The sequence below is a fragment of the Carcharhinus amblyrhynchos genome, chromosome 8, assembly GCF_965287045.1.
Source record: "Carcharhinus amblyrhynchos chromosome 8, sCarAmb.v2.hapA, whole genome shotgun sequence".
In the NCBI taxonomy this organism is placed as follows: domain Eukaryota; kingdom Metazoa; phylum Chordata; class Chondrichthyes; order Carcharhiniformes; family Carcharhinidae; genus Carcharhinus; species Carcharhinus amblyrhynchos.
Window position 1 is genome coordinate 109,751,372 of NC_137331.1, and position 25,952 is coordinate 109,777,323.

The 25,952-nt window shown below is 45.2% G+C and overlaps 1 protein-coding gene across 7 annotated transcripts in view; it reads left to right on the forward strand.

The window, feature by feature from the left end:
* The window catches only part of arhgap28 (Rho GTPase activating protein 28), a 187,215-nt gene that overhangs the window by 149,693 nt on the left and 11,570 nt on the right, over nt 1-25,952 (forward strand). For all 7 annotated transcript variants that reach the window (XM_080194629.1, XM_080194627.1, XM_080194634.1 and 4 more), the window contains 6 exons: nt 4,976-5,053; nt 13,088-13,247; nt 14,887-14,969; nt 16,867-17,064; nt 20,539-20,772; nt 24,528-24,652. In XM_080194629.1, the coding sequence (XP_080050755.1) occupies nt 4,976-5,053; nt 13,088-13,247; nt 14,887-14,969; nt 16,867-17,064; nt 20,539-20,772; nt 24,528-24,652 (878 nt within the window). The remainder of the gene's footprint in view (nt 1-4,975; nt 5,054-13,087; nt 13,248-14,886; nt 14,970-16,866; nt 17,065-20,538; nt 20,773-24,527; nt 24,653-25,952) is intronic.

Sequence of the window (25,952 nt, forward strand, 5' to 3'; positions counted from 1 at the left end):
TTGGCACTCCATAAACTGCACAAAAACAGTAGATATTCAATAAAATGTACAGAAAAAGATTAAGTTTGACGGGTTCGTTTCCAGCTGTGGATTGTGCTTCAAGGTATCATCGCTTTGCACATGTAATGAAACAGACCCTGGAGAATGCAACAGTTTAATCCCCTCCTCAATGATCTCTTTGGCCCTGAACCAACAGCCCTTTCCCCAGCCCAGCTGGGATGTGGAGTCAGACGAGGCCTCTTCATTTCTGATGGCTGAGGGGGCAGTAAATCAACAGGCATCCGCCTTTTCTCAACATCACACTGGTACAGATTGAGCGTTTGGAAAATTAATTACCCCATTCTAGGTTTCCTCCGAGTGAACCAACCTCTTCAAATATTAGTGTTTGATGATTAGTGTTCTTCTTTAAAAATTCCTTCGTCTCTCTCCCTGGATGAATTCAAAACTGGTTTGTTAGTCCTTCAGTTTGAACAGATTGATTGCCACCGCATCTGCAAACATTCAGTCCCTCCACCACCAGTGAACAGTGGTGGCCGTGTGTCCCATCTGAAGGATGAACTGCAGCAACTCACTAAGGCTCCTTAGGTAGTCCCTCACAAACCCACAACCACTACCACCTAGAAGGACAGGAGCAGCAGACACACGCGAACACTACCACCTGGAAACATAGAAACTAGAAGCAGGAGCAGGCCATTTGGCCATTCAAGCCTGCTCCGCCGTTCATTATAATCATGGCTGATCATCAAATTCAGTACCCTGATTTCTACACCCACCATATCCCTTGATTCCCTTCAGCCCCAAGAGCTACATCTAATTTCTCTTCGAAATCAGACTACATTTTGGCCACAACTACATTCTGTGGTAGCGAATTCCACACACTCACCACCCTCTGGGTGAAGAAATTTCTCCTCACCTCAGTCTTAAAAGGTTTAGAACATAAGAACATAAGAAATAGGAGCAGGAGTAGGCCATCCAGCCCCTCGAGCCTGCCCCGCCATTCAATAAGATCATGGCTGATCTGTCGCTGCTCAGTTCCACTTTCCCGCCCTCTCCCCATAACCCTTAATCCCCTCTCCTATCAAAAACCCATCAACCCGCGTCTTAAAAATATTTAGCGAGGCAGCCTCCACCACTTCAATGGGCAGAGAATTCCAGAGATTCACCACCCTTTGAGTGAAGAAGTTCCTCCTCAACTCCGTTCTAAACCGCCCCCCTTTTATCTTGAGGCTGTGCCCCCTAGTCCTATTGTCTTTTTTGAGCGGGAAGAGTCTTTCCACCTCTATCCTATCTTTACCCCTTATCCTCCAGCTATGTCCCTAGTTCTGGACTCCCCCACCATTGGGAACATTCTTTTTGAATCTACCCTGTCTAACCCTGTTGGAACTTTTAAGTTTCCATGAGATCCCCTCTCATTCTTATGAATATAATCTTAACCGATTTAATCCCTTTAGCTCCAAGAGTTGTATCTAATTTCTTCTGGAAACCTTCTTGAAGTTCTCCTCCCAGCCGCTCACCATCCTGACTTGGAAATATACCGCTGTTCCTTCACTGTCACTGGGCCAAAACCCAGGGACTCCCTCCCTGACAACACTGAGGGTGTACCTACACTTGATGGACCACAGCAGTTCAAGAAGGCAGCTCACTACCACCTTCTCAAGGGCAGTTAGGGATGTGCATTAAAGTTGGCCAGTGATGCTCACGTTATGTTACTGAGCTTCACTAGCCTTCGTAAACACTCAGAAATGTGCCCAAGGTAACATTTTGTCAAATATATTGGAGTTGCCTTTAGGTAACCTTTGGTAACTTTGGTAATCTTTGGTAGCTATTTAGTAACAGATGACGACCAACATGGTCCTCACTTTAGATTGAAAATTATGAATGCTTTATTAACTGTCCGCAAACAAGCAAAGCTGTAACAGTAGTGTCACATTCTGCTTTAAAAGCTCCTCAAAAGGGAAGTGTTTACCTTTCTGTGTCCTGAGGGTTTGACTTCAAGAGTAAGGCTCAATGCAGATGCATCAGCTGCCCAGGCCTTCGGTCAGTTTGCAGTTGGAGTTAGGGTTGCCAACTGTGATCAAATATGTTCCTGGAGGTTTCATCACATGGCTTGTCTCTTCTCCCCCCCCACAAGCTCCAGCCATTGGTTCACCAACACATCCAGACATACTGCCTTCCTACATCAACTGGAAAATTAAAAAGACTCATCACCATGATACCTGCCTCTCAACCAAACAGCAATTTTCTCCCTTCTATTTTTAATATTATTATATCTGGTGAGAGAAATCATAGAATCCCATGGTGCAGAAGGAGGCCACTTGGCCCATTGAGCCTGTACTGACAACAATCCCATCCATATCTCCCGTAACCCCACATATTTACCCTGCTAATCCCTCTGTCCCAAGGGTCGATTTAGCATGGCTAATCCACTTAACTCACACATCTTTGGACTGTGGGAGGAAATTGGAGGAAACCCATACAAACACGGGGAGAATGTCTGCGTACAGCTTGCACAAGCACTCAAGACTGGGATTGAACCCAGGTCCCAGGGCCTGTGAGGCAGCAGTGCTAACCACTGCGCCACCGTGCCACCCTAAGTCAAAGTAAATGAAAAAAAAGTTAGTTTTCATATCCAGATGATATTTTTCCAGGATTGCATGCAACAATGTCCTGGAGATTTGTTCTGCAATTCCTGGAGACTCCACACTAATCCTAGAGGATTGGCAATCCTATTTGAGGCACTGCTTTCAGCTTTAGGTACTGAACCTTAGGTATTTGCCATTGGGCTTGAGGATGGTCGTACGAGCCATGACTTGTAAAATTACCAAAATGTTGCCCTTGAGATTTGGAAAGGAAGTGCCTTGTAAATGTCCCGAGGATGCGCAGCTTGTGGTTCAGCTGCTGAACTGAGTGCTGCTGGGCCTGTTAACTGTGAATACAGGCTTTTAAGCAATTAAGTTATAAAGTATTATCCTTGGCTTAGATCCAGGGAAGAAGCACTTAGTGGGCTGTAAGCAGGTCATGACTCCTAATGTTTTTGTGTGGGTTCCTTTGTTAAAAGTAAGGATGTAAGGTGGTGGGGAGTTGAGGATTGGAAAGACTGACTTGTCTGGAAATGCTGGCAAGAGTTGACTTGTAGGGGACTGTTAACACAAAGAAAACACAAGTTCTGACAGAGAGGTCACGCGGGTGGAATTTTGCTTTGATGGAAAGGCAGCGATCTTTCTTAGTCTCTTATGTGTTTCCCAGAAGAAGACTTTTTACCTCCTCATAAACCTTAGCAGAAACAGCAGATGTATGAAATCAGTTTATCAAAGCGAGGTACTTATCAAAATAAAGATGCAGAGGGTAGTAGTAGGGCAGGAGGAGTAATCTGGAAGCGGGCGGTGGGAGGTGATTTAAAAACTGTGCAAGTTTTACAATCAATGTGTTGCAGGGCTGGAAGCCAATAGTGGGTGCGGGTGAAGAATGACCCTAACACAAGTTAGGGTAAGGGCAGTAGAGATTTGGATAAGCTCAAGTCCACACAGAGTGGAAGGTGGGAGAAAAGCTAGGAAAACATTGGAATGGAATCATAGAATCTTACAGCTCAGAAGAGGCCCTTTGGCCCATCAAGTCCACACCAACAAATAAAAAAAACCTGAACTCCCACCTAATCCCACCTGCCAGATCTTGGCCCATAGCCCTGAATGTTATGATGTGCCAAGCGCCCTTCCAGCTACTTTATAAAGGATGTGAGGCAACCTGCCTCGACCAATAATTTATAGTTAACAAAGTATAGGCTTCAGCATCAGATGAGCTGAATCAGGGACAGGGTTAGCGATCATAAGACATAGGGGTCAGCCATTCAGCTCATTGAGTTTGCTCTGTCATTCAATGAGATCATGAATGATCCAAGATGATAATCCTCAACTCCACTTCCCACCTTTTCCCCATAACCTTTGATTCCCTTACTAATTCCTTTATGGTTTGGTGGCACAGTAGTTAGTACTGCTGCCTCACAGTGCCAGGGATCTGGGTTCGATTCCAGCCTTGGGTAATTGTCTGTATGAACTTTGCACATTCTCCCTGTGTCTGCGTGGGTTTCCTCCAGGTGCTCTGGTTTCTTCCCACAGTCCAAAGATGTGTAGGCTAGGGGTTTGGCCATGTTAAATTTCCCCTTAGTGTCCAAAAATTAGATTTTAAGTTTATTTATTAAAGTCACAAGTAGGCTTACATGAATACTGAAATGAAGTTACTGTGAAAATCCCTGAGTTGCACCACTCCAGTGCCTATTCAGGTATGCTGAGGGAGAATTTAGCACGGCCAATTCACCCAACCAGCACATCTTTTGGACTGTGGGAGGAAACCGGAGTGCCGGAGGAAACCCATGCAGACACGGGCAGAATGCGCAGACTCCTCACCTATAGTGACCCAAGCCGGAAATCGAACCTGGCTGCTGCTGTGAAGTAGCAGTGCTAACCACTGTGCCAATGAGTCACCCATGGATTAGCACAATGTTACGGGGATAGGGCAGAGGGGAGGGTCTGGCTGGGCGCTCTTTTGGGGAGATTAGTCATTCTCGATGTGCTGGCCTCTTTCTGCACTTTAAGGATTCTACAATTCTGTGATTAAAAATCTGTCTATCTCTGACAAGACCGTGAGCCATGGGAGCAGAAGGTGGAGTTGAGGTGGAAGTAATGGATTTGGCGATGGAGAAGGAGTTGGTCATACAGGGTTGGGAGAGGGGGGAGGAGCTGTGGTTGTTTTAATGGCCGACTCCTGTTTGTATGTACGTCGATGAATAAAGTTCCAACTGCACTGGAGGCGGTTGGAGCCGGAGATTAATTATGCTGCTTAAAATGAAGGGATTTCAGTTTTGGTTGCTCCAGCATGAACAATATGTGACAATCACTCCAGCCCTTACATTCGAACATGTTTGATCGAGTTGTCAGAATGAAACTAGGTTAAATAATAAAATAATTATTCCTTGTCCCAGCTTTTATCAAGAATGGAGCAAACTGGTTTGGACGCTGAAGGGATTCTCCGAGTGCCGGGTTCTGCCTCACGGGTAAAGGTAGGAGTCACTTCCCATTTGCCTTCCCATGATTCATCTTTTTTTAATTTGATTTATTATTGTCACATATGGTAGTATACAGTGAAAAATATTGTTTCTTGCGCGCTTTTGTATGCATACCGTACATAGAGAGGGAAAGGAGGGGGTGCAGAATGTGTTACACTCATAGCTAAGATGCAGAGAAAGATCAACTTACCAGCCGTCATGGGGCAGTTCGAACCCTTGTCCCCGGGACATTAGTCTGGGCCATTGGAATACTAGCCCAGTTACATTACCACAATGCCAGTACCTCCCTAGAGACGGCAGGATGATGCCATTAGGTTGGGTATTAATTGCCTACTTAATGGCCTTACTTGGTGGTGGGGTGTGAGTTTCTAGATATAGCTCTTGGAGCTAAAGGGATCAAAGGATATCGGGGGGAAGGAGAGATCTGGATATTGAGTTTGATGATCAACCATGATCAAAACAAATGGTGGAGTAGGCTCGAAGGGCTGAATGGCCCATCTCTGCTTCTCCTTTCTATGTTTCTATGTTAAACAGCCTGGAACAGAGCTGTGGTGATTGATTGTGGATTGTTTTCAGGTCACCTTTGACATTAAGTTACTGATGCTGTGTCCTAACTTCTGGATTTTGGGCCGTCCAATGAAGTTGCCTACCTCGCCCACACTGGGCTTTCTGAGGAATGGGCTCACTGCTGGTGTAACGGGGCAAAGGGGAGACAGCGTGGCTCAGGTCCCCCCGTGGATCATATTCAGTTTTCCCTTCCTGCTGTCCCACATGTGCCCTGTTCTTTCTGGGATCCTCCCTCCCGCTTGCGCCCACTCGTCCCCTGCTCCTTCCGGATGAATATTTCCTCCAATCCACTTGCTGCTGCTCCAGCCCACCCTCTGTTCTATAGAAACCAGAAGCTGGAGTGAGCTCTTTGGCCCTTCAATGTTTACACAATGTTTTGGACTCAACTACATTCTGTGGTAGTGAATTTCATGCATTCACCACTCTCTGGGTGAAGAAATTTCTCTTTACCTCCGTTCTGTATCGTTTACCCCTTATCCTCAAACTATAATCCCTTGGCCTGGACTCCCCCACCATTGGGAACATTCTTGCTGAATCTAACCCTGTTGGAGTGTTTGCTCCCCCACGGCTCCTGTTTTCAGTGAAGTGAATGGTTAATGAATATTCTCCTACCGCTCTGTAGACTATCCTTCTACAGTAAAAGCAAAATACTGTGGATGCTGGAATCTGAAAGAAAAACAGAAAATGCTGGAAAATCTCAGCAGGTTTGACAGCCTGTGTGGAGAGAGAGTAGAGCCATTGTTCTGAGTCTAGATGACCCTTTGTCAGTGGATCCTTCTACAACTAGTGTTGCAGCAAATAACAAATAATTAAAGCATACTTAAATCTTCTCTATTTACTTGACCCTTATAGATATAATTTACTATTCAGTTACTAAAAGTGTTTTGCTGTTTCTAAATATTGCCGGACTCTCAGGCTACATATCGAGTCATAGAGTCCTACAGCACAGAAACAAGCCCTATGGCCCAAAATGTCCATTTACACTAACCCAATTTGCTTGCACTTAGCCCATATCCTTCTAAACCTCTCCTGTCCGTGTATTTGTCCAAATGCCTTTTAAATGTTGCTAATGCACTATGTTGGCCCATGGATAGACTCACACCTCACCACCAAGTAAGGCCATTAAGTAGGCAATTGTACATGTGACTATCTCAAACACTTCCGCTGGCAGCTCATTCTATATGCGTACCATCCTCTATGTAAAAAGGTTGCCCCTCAGGTTCCCATTTATTCTTCCCCTCATATCATACAATATTCTCCTCTTACATTCCCATATCCATACAATATTCCCCTCTTACCATATCCATACAATAATTAGTTGTTTTAAAACCCCATTCTATGACAGATGACCTGGCTTAGTATCAGGGCTCAGACTATATTAATTCAGGTAGAGAAAAGGCATTTCCTGCTTTTGCTTACATGTGTCTTGTTCATATCTGTTGCTTAGTTTAAAAAATGTTTGGAAAAAACTTTTGGAAAAAGCTGTTTGGAAAAGTGGAAGACACTGATGCGTGACTAATCCTCCAAACATTTCCCTTAGCTGTCTGCTTACTGCTGTCACATTGCCTTATATGTGCATTGGAAGATCACAAATTGTGTGTGTGTCGTACTCAGCCTACAGAAGATGATGGACTAGTGAAATCTGGGAAGCTCATCCTTCGCATTAGCCCACCAAGGTCTCACATTAGAACATCCCCCTGTGGTTTGACATCTCTCACTGCCACGTGATGGGATCCTGATCCTGCCCCGAGTATCAGAGGGAAACAAAGTGCTTTTTTTAATCAAGGACAGGACATTGGAAATGTGATTCACCATGTGACTATCTCACTGAGAAGCTTTTGTATACAGATCACTGCGGTTGATAGACTTCAGGCTGCCTGTCTTTATGTTTTGGGAGCAGGTATAGCACAGTTCAGGACAGCTTTGAAGGAGAAAGGAAAATATCAAATCTGTTTGTGTTTTAGGAAAAAATGGACAGTATGTCCTAAATCTGCTGGCTTCACACAAAAAATGAAGAATCTGTGTTCCTGCAAAATTATGGTCAGCTAATAGCCAATATTGACCCAGGATCAGTGAAATTCCTACCCGATACACCTTTGGATTGTGGGAGAAAACTGGAGCACCCGGAGGAAACCCACGCAGACACAGGGAGAACGTGCAAACTCCATACAGACAGTCATCCAAGGCTGGAATTGAACTCATGTCACTGGCGCTGTGAGGCAACAGTGTTAACCACTGTGCCGCTCTGGGAGTTCCCTTTACAAATGTAACTTGTTGTCACTATGGTAATGGGAACTTCAAATGGGGGAGAAGAAGGAAAAGATGGAGACTGTGTGGAAAGGGGGAGAAGATTTTGGGTTTAGGTTGTTCTGCATGCCAGTAGATCAGGACCATTCCAGTGTGACACAAGAATAAAGAAAAGTGTAGCACAGGAACAGGCCCTTCGGCCCTCCAAACCTGTGCAGATCATGATGCTCCAACTAAATTTAAAAAAACCTTCAGCTTTTATTGGAGGTCCATATCCCTCTGTTCCCTCCCTATTCGTGCACCCATCCAGATGCCTTTTAAATGTTGCAAGTGTGCCTGCTTCCACTACTACCTCGGGCAGCACGTTCCAGGCATCCATCACTCTCTGCATGAAAAGCTTCTCTCGCACTTCACAGGCACAATGGTTAGCATGGCTGTGTCACAGCGCCAGGGACCCAGATTCAATTCCAGTTTCGGGTGATTGTGCAGACTTTTCACATTCTCCCCATGTTTGCGTGGGTTTCCTCCGGGTGCTCCAGTTTCCTCCCATGGCCCAAAGGTGTGCAGGTTAGGTTGATTAGCCATGATAAATTGACTCTTAGTGTCGGGGGATTAGAGGAGTAATGTGTGGGATTACTTGAGGTCATCCAAAACTCTGCTGCCCATGTCCTAACTCACATCAAATCTCTCATTTATCTCCTCTTCACGTGCCGACCTACATTGGCTCCCCGCTAAACCTCAATTTTGAAATTCTCATCCTTGTTTTAAAATCCCCCTCTTGTCTCACCCATCTCTTTCTCTGGAATTTTCTCCAGCTCTACCACCCTCAGATATTCACGCTGTTGCAATTCTGGCCTCTTGAGCATCGTCAATTTTAATTGCTTCACCATTGGCTGCCACGCTTTCACCCGCCGTAGCCCCAATCTCCGGGATATCCTCCAAAAACCTCGTCACCTCTTTCTTTCCCTTTAAGATGTTCCATCGACGCCACCTTTCACCAAGCTTTTGATCATTTTGACCATAATATTCCCTTATGTGACTCAACATTAAATGTTGTTTGACAGCACTACTGAGTGGGGAGGTCTGACTGCGTTACATGTGCTGTGTAAATGCACGTTATATTTGGGTGAGTCATGTCAGTGTCTGCTATTCTTACTCCTCCTGAGGTGGCACTGCAACCTTGCTCAGCCTGTTAGAATAAATATGAAGACTAAGCCAGAATTTCTTTTAAACTTCTCCTTCTCTGATAGTTTAGTGCTGGCAGACATTTGGTGTAAGTCCAGTTTATGTATATAAGTAAAATTGCAGTGGCAGAACAGAAGCCTCTAGGAAACTGGGTGGTAATTCCTTCTTAACTTGAAGGAAGAACAGGGAGATTTGTTAATATACTCATAATGAAGTGTTCATGATAGTTGAGATCTGATGATAACATTACTGCGTGACGCATTTTTAGTTGTTGGTCAAAAAATTTCCTTTCAAGTGTTTCAGTATTTCCTCCCTGTGCTGTCCTTAGTTCCTGATGCAAAGAGTCTATGGGAAAACTTGTTTGGGTAATTAAAATAATCTCTCACAGGATGTGGCTAGGCCAGCATTTATTGCCCATCTCTGTTTTCCCTTGGTGGTGAGCCACCTTCTCAAACTTCTGTAGTCCATGTGATGTAGATACGCTGCTAGGGAGGGAGCTGCAGGATTTTGACCCAACCACGGTGAAGGAACAGCAATACATTTCCAAGTCAGGATGGCGAGTGACTTGGAGGAGAGCTTGTAGCTGATGACGTTCCCATCTATCTGCTGCTCCTGTCTTACTAAGTGGTAAAGATCACGGGAGCCTCGGTGAGTCGCTGCAGTGCCTCTTGTAGATGGTACACGTTGCTATTACTGTGCGTCAGTGTTGGAGAGAATGGATGTTGAAGGTGATGGATGGGGTGCCAATCAAGCTGTCCTGGATGGCGTCAAGCTTCTTGAGTGTTATTGGAGCTGCACCCATCCAGGCAAGTATTCCATCACACTCCTGACTTGTGCCTTGTAGTTGGTGGACAGGCTTTGGGGAGTCAGGAGGTGAGTTACTCACGGCAGTATCCCTAGCCTCTGACCTGCTGTTGTAGCCACTGTGTTTAGGTGGTGAGTCCAGTTGAGCTTCTGGTCAATGGTAAGCCCAAGGATGTTGATAGTGGGGGATTCAGTGATGGATATACCATTGAATATCAAGGGGCAGAGGTTAGAGTGACTCTTATTGGTGATGGTCATTGCCTGGTATTTGTGGGGCGTGAATGTTAAGCACCACTTGTCAGTGCAAGCTTGGATATTGTCCAAATCTTGTTGCATTTGGATGCTTCAGTATCTGAGGAGCCATGAACGGTGCTGAACATTGTGCAATCATCGGTGAACATCCCCACTTCTGACCTTATGGTGGAAGGAAGGTCATTGATGAAGCAGCTGAAGCTTATTGGGCCTAGGACACTATCCTGAGGGACTCCTTCAGAGATGTCCTGGAGCTGAGATGGCTGACCCTCCACAACCACAACTATCTTCCTATGTACCAGGTATGACCTCAACGAGTAGAGAGTTTACCCCCTGATATCCATTGATTCTGGTTTTGCAAGGGCTCCTTGATGCCACACTCAGTCAAAGTGGCCTTTGTGTCAAGGACTGTCACTCTCACCTCCCCTCTGTAATTCAGCTCTTTCTTCCATGTTTGAAACAAGGCTGTAACGAGGTCAGGAGCTGAGTGACCCTGGCGGAACCCAAACTGAGCGTCCAGGAGCAGGTTATTGCTGGGCAGTTGCTGCTTGATAGCACTGTTGATGACCCGTTCCACCACTTTACTGATGATCGAGAGTAGACTGATTGGGTGGTAATTGGCTGGGTTGGATTTGTCCAACTTTTTGTATACAGGCCATCCCTGGGCAATTTTCCACATTGCTGGATAGATGCCAGTGTTGTAACTGTACTGGAAGAGCTTGGCTATCGAAGCGGCAAGTCCTGGAGCACAAGTCTTCAGTAGTATTGCTGGAACGTTACCAGGGGCCGTTGCCTTTGCAGTATCCAGTGCCTCCAGCCGTACATTGATATCATGTGGAGAGAATAGAATTGACTGGAGGCTGACGTCTGCGATACTGGGGACCACTGGAGGAAGCCGAGGTGGATCATCCCCTCGGCACTTCTGGTTGAAGGTTGCTCCAAAAGCTTATGTTTTGCACTTAGGTGCTGGTCTCCTCCATCATTGACGATAGGGATATTTGTGGAGTTGTTTAATTGTCCACCACCATTCATGTCTGGATGTGGCAGGACTGCAGAGCTTAGATCGGATCCTTTATGTTGTGGGATCGCTTTTCTCAGTCTACCACTTGAAGTTTATGCTAGGTGTTGGCCAAGTGACATTATCGCTAGACTATTAATCCTGAAACTCAGCTAATGTTCTGGGGACCTAGATTTGAATCCCGCCACAGCAGATGGTGGAATTTGAATTAAATAAAAAAATCTGGAATTAAGAATCTACTGATGACCATTGTCGATTGTTGGAAAAACCCATCTGGTTCACTAATGTCCTTTAGGGGAGGAAATCTGCCGTTCTTACCTGGTCTGGCTCTACATGTGACTCCAGACCTACAGCAATGTGGTTGACTCTCAATTGCCTCCTAGGACAACTAGGGATGGGCAATAAACACTGGCCAACCAGTGGCACCCATATACCACAAATGAATTTAAAAAAAATTCAACACAGCCTGACATTGAGGAGATCAGTAGCAACCAGAATGGATGTTTAAAATAGAATCCATTATGTGGATTATTCTGTCTTCCTAAAATGGTGAAGATTTTGAATTACTTTCTATTAAATATTTATCTTAAAATTCTATTTCAAACGCTGAAGATAAAATAGTACTGAGGAATAGAGCATTCAAAATAAGTTTAAAAAATGTCCTTATGATAGATAAGGATCTCAACCTCTCGGATTAAGGGATTTTCTATCACTATACGTGATTCCTAAGTAGATTTTTAAAATAATTATGAATGAGGGATGTGTATTGCAGAGGAATATGAGGAACAGGAGCAGGTCATGTAACCCCTCAGGTCTGTTCCGCTATTCAATTGGAGTTAAAGGGGGAAATTTTCCCGTTCTGCCTGCCACAGGAATCGAAGCAGGCAAGGGGCGGACCACATAAAGGTCCGTTGTCCTCGGGCGGGATTTTCCAGTTTTGGGGCTGGCGAGGCTGGAAGATCCCTCCCAAGATGTTTAAGAATGCTAGTTTTAAAGAATTCATTTTTATGAGATGTGGGCATCGCTGGCTGACCAGCATTTATTGCCCATCTCTGGTGGCCCTTGAGAAGGACTACCTTCTTGAAGTGCTGCCCTCCCTGAGGTGTAGGTACACCCACAGTGCTGTTAGAAAGGGAGTTCCAGCATTTTGATTCAGCGACAGTGAAGGAATGGCGACAAAATTCTAAATCGAGATGCTGAATGACTTGGTGGGGACCCTCCAGGTGGTGGTGTTCCCAGGTATCTGCTGCTTTTGCCCTTCTAGAAGGTAATAATTGTGGGTTTGGAAGATGCTGCCCAAGGAACCTCGGTGAGCTCCTTCAGTGCATCTTGCAGATGACACAGCTACAGCTGCGCAATGGTGGTGGAAGGATTGGAAGTTTGTGGAAGGGATTGTAGTACCTTCTAATACCTCAGCTGGAGTATAGTGTACAGTTCTGCATTATAGGACTGTGGGAGGAAGTCGGAGCACCTGGAGGAAACCCGCACAAACATGGGGAGAATGTGCAGTCTCCTCAACGACAGTAACCTAAGCTGGGAATCGAACCCGGATCCCTGGTGCTGTGAGGCACCAGTGGTAACCACTGTGCCGCTACTGTCGATGTTGGAATCTGAAACAATAACAGGAAATGCTGGAAAATCTCAGCAGGTCTGATAGCCCCTGTGAAGCAAGAACAGAGCTCTGACGAAGAGTCACCCAGACTCAAAATGTGAGCACTGTTTTCTCTGCCATCAGACCTGCTGAGATTTTCCAGCATTTTCTGTATCAGTGAATGTAGATTTTGCTTTGTTGTTATCCACTGTGACATCCAATATTAGGTTAAGAAAAATATAAATAAGAGTTTCTTAATTTGAAACTAATATACCACCCATCCCCCTCTAGTCATTGTGTTTTGTGTTTGATTTGAACCACAAGATCTGGATTGGATTTAAATTTATACCATTTTCATTTGCAGAATTATCGACAAGAGCTGGAAGCAAAATTTTACAACGATACCTTTGACTGGGACCAAATCCATCACAATGATGTAGCTTGCCTGCTGAAGACCTTTATCCGAGAGCTGCCCTACCCGTTACTCACTGTGGAGTATCTCCCGGCGTTTGTGGCAGTGCAAAGTATGTCGTGACTTCAACATATTTTTGGCTTTCTTTCCATTTATTTTACTTACATCTTTTCTTTCTGTCTGCTTTTGATTTGATTTATTATTGTCATGTGTTAGCATGCAGTGAAAAGTGTTGTTTCTCGCGCACTATATAGTCAAAGTATACCGTTCATAGAGAAGGAAAGGCGGGAATGCAGAATGTGGTGTTACAATCATAACTAGGGTGTAGAGAAAAATCAACTTCAACAGTCCGACGGCAGCAGGGGAGGAGCTGTTTTTCAGTTGGTTGATGCGTGACCTCGGATTTTTGTATCTTTTTCCCAAAGATGAAGGTGGAAGAGAGAATGTCCAGGGTCCTTAATTATTCTGGTGGCTTTGCCGAGGCAGTAGGAAGTGCAGATGGAGTAAATGGATGGGAGGCTGGTTTACATGGTGGATTATCTGTTCCTGCAGCAGTGTTCACACACAAACATTCTGCCGTCGAACCCCGGCCCTGCGATTCCATCACGTTTTACTGTTTGAGACAAAGGGGGGTGAAATTTTCCAGCTGTTCGTGCTCTTGCTGCAGGGGAATGCAGATTTGGCTGAGCACCAGATTCTCTTTCCTCACTTGCAGCCAAGCTTGAACGGCTGGGAAGATTCCGGCCAAGATACAGGGCGGGATTTCTCCCCATCCCCCTTGCGGCATGTTTTACAGAGTCGGAGATGACCCTTCATAGGCCGATGGCAGGATTTTCCAGTCCTGCTGCTGTCAATGGGGTTTCCCGTTGTTTGCACTCTCTGCTGCGATGTGAATAACTCATGGTGGGGTGTCACCGTCAGCGGAACCATAAGTTTCTGCCAATGGGAAACGCTGGAAAATCCCACCCATAGTCTGCATCTCGGATTTTCCCATGTCACTGTCAGTGTCTCTCTCTTGTCTGCTGACTGTGGACAGAATGACCTGGGCTTTGCAGTTTAAGTTGGTCAACATTCTACTATCATTACTCTTGTCAACCAGATAACAACTTCTGGAGTCCAGAAGTTCAATACAGAAACTGAATGTTACTGTCAATGATTCCGTTGTGAAACCATCCAATCCATTAACATTCAAAACCTTGCCCTTTAACATTGTTGGTCTCACTGTAAAGGTCCTTGAAAATGTAGCACCTTCTTTAATGTGGAACCAGAACTTTGAAGAGCTGCTATTCTCATAGTTATTGCAGAGCTGCTGCCTGAAAAACTAGTTTTAGAGGCAAAATCTTAACCAAAATGGCAGAGTGTTGTTTCCGGTGAGAAAACCGGTGTGTTCCTCTCCAGATCTTACGACACTTTTCCACCGTCCGGAGGTGGGGGGGGCTCAATGCCAGCAAAACCCAGCTGCACTGAGATCAGAACAGCAATAACCCCCCCACCCCCGGGGGGCCATCATGGCAGTCTGAGGGCTCCCCCCACCCCGCTACCAAAGCTTTCTCCGCTCCAATCAGAGTCTACACCTTGACTCCCCCCACTCCGTGCCCCCCCCCCCCCACTGCAATTATCTGACAGTTAACGCCAGCAAACCCCCCCCTCACTAGACTCCTTCAGTGCAGGCAGCATTTCCCTTTCTGTTCTTTTTGTTTGTACACAGATGGGATTCTGCATCCTAACAACTCTCTTTGTTTTGGTTTTAGATATCTCACCGACCAAGCTGCAGCTACAGGCTCTACACCTTATCATCATGCTGCTTCCTGACCCCAACAGAGACACTATCAAGGTACGTCCGGCTCCAAGTGTCTGCCTGATGTTCAACCTGTGCCTCAGAAACTTTATCAAATATTATCCGGATATGCTCAGTGACACACAAGGCTAAACATATGGCACAGTGGCATCACGGTTACGTTACTGGCTCAGTAATGTCGTGGCCTGAGCCGCTGATCAAGATATGAGGTCAAATCCCACCGCTGCGGCTGGGTAATTTAAATTTAACTAAATTATAAAATTATATTGGTGATGGTGACTGTGAAACTACTCAACTGTCATTAAAAACACACCTGGGTCATGAATGCCTTTTGGGGAAGACATTTTGCTGTCCTTGCCTGGTCTAGAGTTTATGACTCCAGCCCTATGGCAATGTGTTTGGATCTGAAGTGGTTTGAACAAGTCAGTCACTTTGTGCCAAAGCCACGACACTTGCAATGAAGGCAACTCACCATCAAATTGCAAATATGTTTACAAAGTGTAAATGTTTCTTATGTTTTTACCATTTGAAGTTTATGATAGTTCTATTAATATGTCAGTGATTCAGCATTTTCTATAACTCATTAGGAAAAAATTGGTGTTGTATTAATTTAGTCTTATTCATTGGGGTTATGATTCATGATTTCAGTCTTGCGGCCCACTGAGATGGAGGAGGACCACTCATGCGACACACTCACTGGCCTAGGTCATCCATCACTGGTCTAGATCCATTCCCTTTTCCACCTTTACAAATAGGTTCACCAAAAAAACCCCTGTGTGTGACACCCTGATAGTAAACTTTGCATTGATATTGTGTCTGATTGTATGAAGTGAAAGACCTGGGCAGTCAAACTGGTGACTGACAACAAATAATAGGGCCTCTGGTTATACACGGCATCATTTTGCCGCACACTGACAGCAGCAGGCCCAATGCACAGATCATTCGCCTCACGTAAATCCCACACTGCTGGGGTTTGAACATCCTCTTCGGTTTTGGTTTCACCCCATCAGACACCTTTGGAAACGTTTGCTGTGGGGAAAGAGCAGGGGAGTGGGACCAATTAGATCTCTTATGGAACTGCACATATTGGTGGGCTGATTGGCCACTTCCTATATTGCGAGGTCCTCCCAGCCTCTCACAATTGTGTTAATGCACTTGGAATGCAAAAGGATTATCTTGACCTTCATAATACCGGCAAGTTTAAGATCTAATTAACTGGTTGGATTGAAAATGAGCTGATATTAGTAAGTCAAAGGAAATGCCGAATAAAGTTAATTTGCTGTTCCATTGTTAATTCACAGAATTTGTCCAAAATTTTTTACTCCGAGCTGATAGATTGATTTCATAAGTGAGTAGTATGTTATGAGACCATGAGAAATAGGAGCAGAATTAGGCCAGTCAGCCCATCAAGTCTGCTCCGCCATTCAACCATGGCTGATATGATATTCATCCCCATTCTCCTGCCTTCTCCGCTTGATCCTTCTATTGATCAAGGACCTATCTATCTCTGTCTTAAAGACACTCCATGCCCTGGCCTCCACAGCTCTCTGTGGCAATGAGTTCCACAGATTCACCACCCTTTGGCTGAAGAAATTCCTCCTTATCTCAGTTTTAAAGGAGCATCCTTTCACATCTTGAGTTCTAGTCTCTCCCGTGTAGTGGAAACATCCGCTCCATGTCCACTCTATCAAGCCCTCTCAGTATTCTGTAAGTTTCAATTAGATTCCCCCTCATCCTTCTAAACTGTACAAAATATACTTCCTGCATATTGTTTATAAATAGTGGGAGCGTTATGATGCTTTAGAATGCCAGATCCTCTGAAAATGTGGGTGTGGAATGTTTCATGTATAAACTGGAAAGTGAAAGGATGGTACATTACAATTGAATTGAATCTCTCCTTCCTTTATCGTTTTCCCCATCTCTCCCCCCACAGGCTTTCTTGGAATATCTCGGCAAAGTCGTAGCAAATGAGGCCAAAAACAGGATGAGCCTGTGGAACGTCTCCATGATTGTGGCACCGAACCTCTTCATGTGCAAAGGGAGGAGCGGAAACCACCAAGAGGCGGAGGCGGCCACTAAAGCGGCCAACATCGTACAATTACTCATCAAATACCAGGACATCTTGTGGACCGTGAGTGAACCAGCACACTACACTGCTAATCCCCTTTCCGCCTTTCTCGAGTAGGCCAGGAACCTGAGTGAGAACAAGCAATTGTGTTGCCAGCCCTGAATGAGCACTGACAGCGCATGGCACGATGACACAGTGGTTAGCACTGCCGCCTCACTGCGCCGCGGACCCAGGTTCAATTCCAGCCTCAGGTCACAGTCTGTGTGGAGTTTGCACATTCTTCCCACGTCTGGTGGGGTTCCTCTGGGTGCTCTGGTTTCCTCCCAGTCCAGAGATTGGGTTAGGTTGATTGGCTGTGCTAAATTGCACCGTAGTGTCAGGAGGGCTAGCAGGATACGTGGGGTTACAGGGATAGGGCTTGAGTGGGATTGTTGTTGGTGCAGGCTCAATGGGCTGAACCCAAAGGTGTGCAGATTAGGTTGATTGGCCATGATAAATTGCCCCTTAGTGTCAGGGGGACTGGCAGGGTAGATGTGTGAGGTTACAGGAATAGGGCCTGGGCGGGATTGTGGTCGGTGCAGGCTCGATGGGCCGAATGGCTGCCTTCTGCATTGTAGGGATTCTGTTGAATCCTTCAGGAATTAAGGACTAATTTCCAGACCAATACTGCGAGCAAACGGGGAGAAAATTCACAGGAGCAATTACATTTTTCCTCTTTCATTGCTTGTAAAAAAAAAACTTGTGGTCTCTGGGAATAAAGGCTATGAAGTCCCATCCAGTTGGTTAATGACAAGTCAATTCACTTGTTGATTGGCATCCGACGATGGAAACCATTAAATAATTGAGTAAAAATGCCCAAAGTAAATGAAAAACAAAGTTGGTTCTTTGAAAGCCCCAGTAGTTTTTTTTCTCTGAATTGCTTGCGGGAGGAGCCTGGAGATTAATCTTTAATTGCTGGAGAATCCAAGACAGTTCTCAACCGCTGGTAACCCTCAAAAATAAGTCATCGTTCCTGGAATGGGACGGTGCAGATTCTTAAAATTGTCTTTTGTTTTGAATGTGCACTGGTGGATCAAGTGACCATAAGAACATACAAAATAGGAGAGTAGAAGGTCATTTAGTCCATCATTATTGTTAACTGCCCCTAATTGAATCATGGCTGATTTTACACCAATTTAGCTACATCTATTCCGTTTTTTTTTGACATACTTCATGTCTGAATATCTACAAGCTCTGAGGTAGAGAATTTCAAAGTTCATATTCCCCCGAGTGAGGAGATTTCTCCTTGTCTTAGTCCTGTATTGTCCAACGAGAGGAGGAACAGCCTCTAGCAGCAACCATTACAAAGCTTCTTAATGACTTTTTGTATGGTAGAACTATAGAACCACAGAATCTCTCCGGCTCACCGAGCTTGCACCAACTCTCCAAAAGAGCATCCTACCTAGGCCCTCCCCTCTGCCCTATCCCCGTAGCTGCCCTATCATTGTAACCCCATCCACCTAACTTGCACACCTTGGGACACTAAAGTGCAATTTAGCATGGACAATCCACCTAACCTGTGTGTCTTTAGAGTGTGGGAGGACACCGGAGCACCTGGAGGAAACTCATGCAGACATGGGGAGAACATGCAGCCTCCACTCAGTGACCCGAGGCTGGAACTGAACCCAGGTCCTTGGCACTGAGGTGGCAGTGCTAACCACTGTTCCTCTCTACACCATGCCAACTCATGATAATTGGGTACAAACATGATGAAAATCCAGGCCAATTGTCTTTTGTTTCAAATGTGCACTGGTGGATCAGATGAATATAAGAGGATACAAAATAGGAGCAGTAGAAGGCCATTCAGCCCATTGCGCATGCTAACGTAACAGAGCTTTCTGTCCTGGTTAGAAACAAGAAAGTTGGAGAGCCAGCCAAAAATCTTCGATGATACCGGCAAACCCTGACCACTTCTCCCTTCCATGCCAGAAACCAGAGACAAAGGCTCCCCCTATCAACATAAAACGAAGTGAATGGAGAGTTAACTAAACTAGAGCTCAGTGACAACACTGAACCATGGTTAATCCGGACACCAATTCTGTAACCTCTCTCTGTGAAGGCAGGTGAGGCTGACTGACATGAAAAGAAGGGCTAGGTGCCTTGGCCATGCTAAATTGCCCAATAGCGTCCCAGGATACGTAGGTTAGCGGGATTAACAGGGTAAATATGCGGGATTACAGGGTTAGGGCCTAGGTGGGGATAGTTGTTGGTGCAGACTCAATGGGCTGAATGCACTGTAGGGATTCTATCATTCTTTCTATGCATTATGGAACCACGTTAGTGACCATAGCTGCTTTGCTATGGTTGGTATTAAAGGATATCGCTAGACAAGCATATGAAACATATGATGACGTGGTGTTATTTGCATTTCAATGATAAAAATCTGGATCATTCAGTAGAATAATAGAATCCTACAGTGTAGAAGGAGGTCATTTGGCCCATCGAGTCTACACCGACCACAATCCCACCCTGTAACCCCATTTATTTATCTTGCTAGTTTCCCTGACACTAAGGGGCAGAATACCATGGCCAATCAACCTAACCAGCACATCTTTGGAATGTGGGAAGAAACCAGAGCACCCAGAGGAAACCCATGCAGTCACACAGACAGTCACACAAGGTCGGAATTGAACCCGGGTCCCTGGCATTGTGAGGTAGTAGTGCTAACCACTGTGCCACTGTGTCGCCCCAAAAAAAGTTGAGATTATCAGTGTTAAGGCACTCCTCCTCTGCCTAATATGCCTAAGCTTATTTGTTACTCGTGATGCTTTTCATGTCCTCTCTGAGTAGGCAGTGCAGGATAACGGGCCCGGGCAGTCCTGGGGCACCTAATGGTGTCTGCTATTAGACTTACAGAATGATGTGGAGGCTTTGGAAAGGGTACAGAAAAGCTTTACCAGGCTGTTGCCTGATATGGAGGGTATGAGCTATGAGGTGAGGTTGGAATAACTTGGTTTGTTCTCACTGGAATGATGGAGGTTGAGGGACGACCTGATAGATGTCTACAAGATTATGAGAGGCATGGACAGAGTGGATAGTCAGCTTTTTCTCAGTGGAAGAGTCAATTACCAGGGGGCATAGGTTTAAGGTGCGAGGGGCAAGGTTTAAGGGAGATGTATGAGGCAAGTTTTTTACACAGAGGGTTGTGGGTGCCTTGAACCCGCTGCCATAGGAGGTAGCGGAAGCAAATACGATAGTGACTTTTAAGGGGCGCCTTAACAAATACATGAATAGGATGGGAATAGAGGGATATGGTCCCAGAAGGGTAGGGGGTTTCAGTTCAGTTGGGCAGCATGGTCGGTGCAGGCTTGGAAGGCCGAAGGGCCTGTTCCTGTCCTGTAATTTTTTTTGTTCTTTCCTTTGCACGTTCGGAGATTTACATCCTTGAGTGGCAGGAAGTGCAGGCTCATGATGTTGCAGTGGGCGAGATGATGGGAAAATCTGGGCCAGAGTGTTTTACGATGGTAACAGCTGTTGTTCTTCCTCCATCTTCCACAGATTCCGTCCTTTATGATTGCCCAGGTGCGGAAGATGAACGAAAGTGAGAACAGAAGACGGACAAAAGTGACGTGGCTGAGTTCTCCTTCATTTTTCTTCCCTCCTGCCTTCAGGGGAAATGGCTCTCCCCCCCTCAGTTCCTCTCCACGAGGGCGGAACCGAAACCAGGAGCCCGCCTTGTGGGAGATCCCAGGTGTGAACTCGTGTCCTACTTCCTTGGGACACAGTTTAAAGGTACACTCCTCTACCTTATCATTGACTCACTATTCCTTTTCCTTCTATTGTAGCATTATCACAGAATTGTTATGACCGTTTGGCCCATCGTGTCTGTACTAGCTCTTCAAATAATCATAATGACTTAGTACCATTCCCCTGTCTTTTCCCTGTAACCCTGCAAATTGCTTCTATTTAAATAATCATCTAATGTCGTCTTGAATGCTTTGATTGAATCTGCTTTCACCGAACTACAAGACAGTGCATCTAGACCCCAAACATTTGTGCAAAAAGTTTTTCCTAATGTCATATTTGTTTCTTTTGCAAATTGTTTTAAACCTGTGTTCTCCTGTTCTTGACCCTAAAAGTTAAAGTTTATTTATTAGTCACAAGTAGGTTTACGTTCACGCTGCAATGAAGTTACTGTGAAAATCGCCATATTCTGGCATCTGCTTGGGTACACTGAGGGAGAATTTAGCACGGCCAATGCACCTAACCAGCGCGTCTTTTGAACTGTGGGAGGAAACTGGAGCACGCAGAGCAAACCCATGCAGACACGAGGAGAACGTGCAGACTCAGCACAGACAGTGGCCCCAAGCTGGGAATTGAATCCAGGTCCCTGCACTGTGAGACAGCAGTGCTAACCACTGTGCCACTATTACGAGCAGGAACTGTTTCTTCCTATCCGCTATGGCCAACCACCTCATGATTTAGAAAATCTCTATCAAATCTCCTCTTAATCATCTTCTCTCCAGGGACAACTGTTCCAACTCCTCCAATCTATCCTCATAACTCAAGTTTCTCATCCCTGGAACTATTCTTGTATATCTCTTCTGCACTCTCTCCAGTGTGTTCATATCCTTCTGATAGTGTGACACCTAGAACTGTACGCAATATTTCAGATGATGTCTAACTAGTGTCTTGTATAAGTTCAGCATAACCTCCTTGTTATATCAAAGTACTGCGGATACAGGAATCTAAAACAAAAACAGAAAATGCTGGAAAATCTCATCAGGCCTGACAGCATCTATGGGGTGAGAATAGAGCCAATATTTCGAATCTAGATGACCCTTCGTCAGAGCTGAGATTTTCCAGCATTTTCTGTTTTTGTAACCCCCTTGTTCTTGTACAAAATGCCCCTATTAATAAAGTTAATAATATGTTCTATTAACTGTTCTCTCCATCTGCCCTGCCCCCTTCAATGATCTTTGCAGTTATGCAGCCAGGTCCCTCTGCTCCTGTGACCCCTTAAGAATTGTCCCCCACATTTTATATTGTCACTCTATGTTCTTCCTCCCAAAATGCATCACCTCACACTTCTCTACATTAAACTTCATCTGCCACCTATCTGCCCACCCCAGTAACTTGTCTATGTCCTTGTGAAGTTTTACAATATTTTCCTCATGGTTTACAATACTCCCAGGTGTACTGCAAACTTTGAAACTGTCTCCTGCACTCCAAGATCAAGATCATTAATACATTTTAGGAAAAACAAGGGTTCCAATACCGACCATTGAGGACCTCTATTACAAACCTTCCTCCAGCTGGAAAAATATTCATTAACTGTTACACTCTGTTAGAACATAAGGTACATAAGAAATAGGAGCAGGAGTAGGCCATCTAGCCCTTCGAGCCTGCCCCGCCATTCAATAAGATCATGGCTGATCTGACGTGTCTCAGTTCCACATTCCCGCCCTCTCCCCATAACCCTTAATTCCCTTGTCTACCAAAAACCTATCTACCCGTGTCTTAAATATATTTAGCCAGGTAGCCTCCACCACTTCAACGGGCAGAGAATTCCAGAGATTCACCACCCTTTGAGTGAAGAAGTTCCTCCTCAACTCCGTTCTAAATTGCACCCCCCCCACCCCCCCTTATCTTGAGGCTGTGCCCTCTAGCCCTGCTGTCCTTTCTGAGCGGGAAGAATCTCTCTACCTCTCTACTGTTTCTTATTATTCAGCCAATTTTCTATCTCTGTCATTACTGTCCTACTTTATGCCATGAGCTATAACTTTTCTCACAAGCATGTTGTGTGGCTGGTATCAAATGTCTTCTGAAAGTCCATTTACACCACATTAACTGCATTACCCTCATCAACCCTTTATGATGCTTCGAAAGAACAGTAAGTTAATACACACTATTTCCCCTTCTGGAATTATAGTACAGAAGGAGGCTATTCTGCCTGTGCTGGTTCTCCGAAAGAACAGCTTTGATCCCTCTAAATATTTTGCCAGTGGTTTTAAATTTTATGATCTGTGGTATGAGGAGAGGCTGAATAAACTAGGCTTGTACTCGTTAGAGTTTAGAAGAATGAGGGGAGATTTCATTGAGACGTATAAGATGATGAATGGGATGGATAGGATAGAGGTGGAGAGGCTCTTCCCGCTCAAAAAAGACAGTAGGACTAGGGGGCACAGCCTCAAGATAAAGGGGGGGTGGTTTAGAACGGAGTTGAGGAGGAACTTCTTCACTCAAAGGGTGGTGAATCTCTGGAATTCTCTGCCCGTTGAAGTGGTGGAGGCTGCCTCGCTAAATATTTTTAAGAAGCGGGTTGATGGGTTCTTGATAAGAGAGGGGATTAAGGGTTATGGGGAGAGGGCGGGAATGTGGAACTGAGCCACGACAGATCAGCCATGATCTTATTGAATGGCGGGGCAGGCTCGAAGGGCTAGATGGCCTACTCCTGCTCCTATTTCTTATGTTCTTATTGACCCACTGGCCAGTGGGAATAGTTTTTCTCAATCTGTTCAATTTAAATTTCTCCAGTGCAAACAATCTTACCTTTCACAACATCTCCTCATAACTGAAGTTTTTCACCACAATCCCCTTTATCCTTTCTAAGGATTTTTGATGTCTTTCCTGATGTTATGGGTGGCACAGTGGTTAGCACTGCTGCTTCACAGCTCCAGCGACCCGAATTCGATTCCAGCCTCGGGTGGTTGTTTGTGTGGAATCCATTTCTCCCCGTGTCTGTGTGGGTTTTCTCTGGGTGCTCCGGTATCCTTCCACAATCCAGAGATGTGCAGGATATGTTGATTGGCCATGTTAAATTGCCCCTTGGTGTCAGGGGCACTAACTGGGTAAATTTGTGGGGTAAACACAAAAAAACCGGAATCAGAAACAGAAACAGAAAAATGCTGGAAAATCCCAGCAGGTCTGACAGCATCTGTGGAGAGAGCAAAGTTTTGAGTCTAAATGACCCTTTGTCAGGGCAGGTCTGACAAAGGGTCATCTAGATTCGAAACATTGGTGCTATTCTCCTTCCATAGGTGCTGTCAGACCTGCTGAGAATTTCCAGCATTTTTCTGTTTTTGTGTAAATACGTGGGGTTATGTGGATAGCGTGGGATTAAAAAACATAACACAGAAACATAGAACATTACAGCACAGTACAGGCCCTTCGGCCCTCAATGTTGTGCCGAGCTATGTCCAATCCCAGGATCAAGCTATCCCCTCCCTATAATTCTGGGATTGTTGTTGACGAAGGCCCAATTGGGCCAAATGGCCTCCTTCTGCACCTCAGGGAGTCCGATTCTATATGTGATGTCCAGAATTCTCCTCCGTGCTCCAGAAGCGACTTACAGAGATCTTGCTTGATGGCTTAACTTTTACATTCTGTATATTAGTTTTGGATCAATCCTACTCTGCAGTAGTTAAGTAAACAGAACCCAGCGTACGACATCTGAGCCAAAGCTGTCAGTTTAAATAAAGGATCTGGTGGAAACACGAAGAAGTGTTTGCATGAAATTTAAAACCATTTTCTCTTTGTTTTTGCAGACAGACATACCAGAGGGAGTTATCCGCGTTTATGCTACTCAACTATCCAAGGTTTCCATGGCCATTCAACTGGACAATGAGACGAAAGCCAGTGATATTCTTGCCAGGTTTCATTGTGAAAACAGGTGAGTTCATGGAGGGGTGGGAAGTTGCGGGGGGGATGTGGGGAGATGAGGTTGGGGCTGAGGGGGGGGATGGGTTTGGAGCAGGTGTGATTGGGATTGGAGCTGGAAGGGTTTGGAACTGGGGACGGGGGTTGGGGGGGTAAATAAATATTAACATCAATGACGTTTTGGAGATTCTAAGTGACTGGGTGAAATTCTTTTCCACTTTCTGTGACGTCACAGAATTCCACGTAAAGCTCTTGAGGCGAATAATGATTAACCCACAACATTTGTGTGACCAGAAATATGTGGCTTTTAAGCAGTACACACGTTTGCAATGACTTCAATCGGCATGCTGCAGCCAAAGGCTGGAATTCCCACTCTTGCTTGGGAGCGCAGAGTTGGACACAATTCCTGGCTGCGGCAAACTGACCGGCTGCAAATGGGAGCCTTGGCACCCCAGAAACAGTGTGGAGATTTGGTTCTCTCTGGTCATTTTTGTCATGACAGATTCACTCGCCACCTTTTTCGAAAATTCGGGCCAAGGTATTTTACTGAAGCTGGGTGCTTGATGTTTCAAATCTGTCTTCCAAGGAAGAAACTGACCCCCTTGCTTTATTTTTTATTCTTTTCTTCTGGACAAGAGCAAAATGAGAGGCCATCAATGTGAGACAGTCGCCAAGAATTCTGATAGGAATTCAAGAATCATAGAATGCTACAGTGCAGAAGGAGGCCATTTGGTCTATCGAGTCTGCACCGTCAACAATCCCACCCAGTCTCTATCTCCATAACCCCATGCATTTCCCCCAGTTAGTCTCCCTGACACTAAGGGGCAATTTAACACGGCCAATCCACCTAACCAGTACATCTTTGGGACTGTGGGGGGAAACACGGGGAGAATGTGCAAACTCTACTCAGATAGTGACGCAAGTCAGAAATCGAACCCAGGTCCCTGGAGCTCTGAGACAGCAGCGCTAACCACTGTGCCACCGTGTCGCTCCAGAAAAAAAAAATCTTTTTGCTCAGAGTGGTGAGAATGTAGAACTTGCCACCATGGGGAGTAATTTGGGCGGCTAGTCTAAATGCCAGATAAGAATATCAAGCAGAATGCAAGGGAATTTGGTTTGATTTTATTTAATTTATTATTGCATTGGGATACAGTGAAAAGTCTTGTTTCTTGCATACTATACAGACAAAGCATACTGAACGTAAAGTGCATAAGGGAGAAGGAAAGGAGAGAGTGTCACAATAGTGTCACAATCACAGCTGGGGTCCATTCAAAAGTCTGATAACAGCAGGGAAGAAGTGTTCTTGAGTCGGT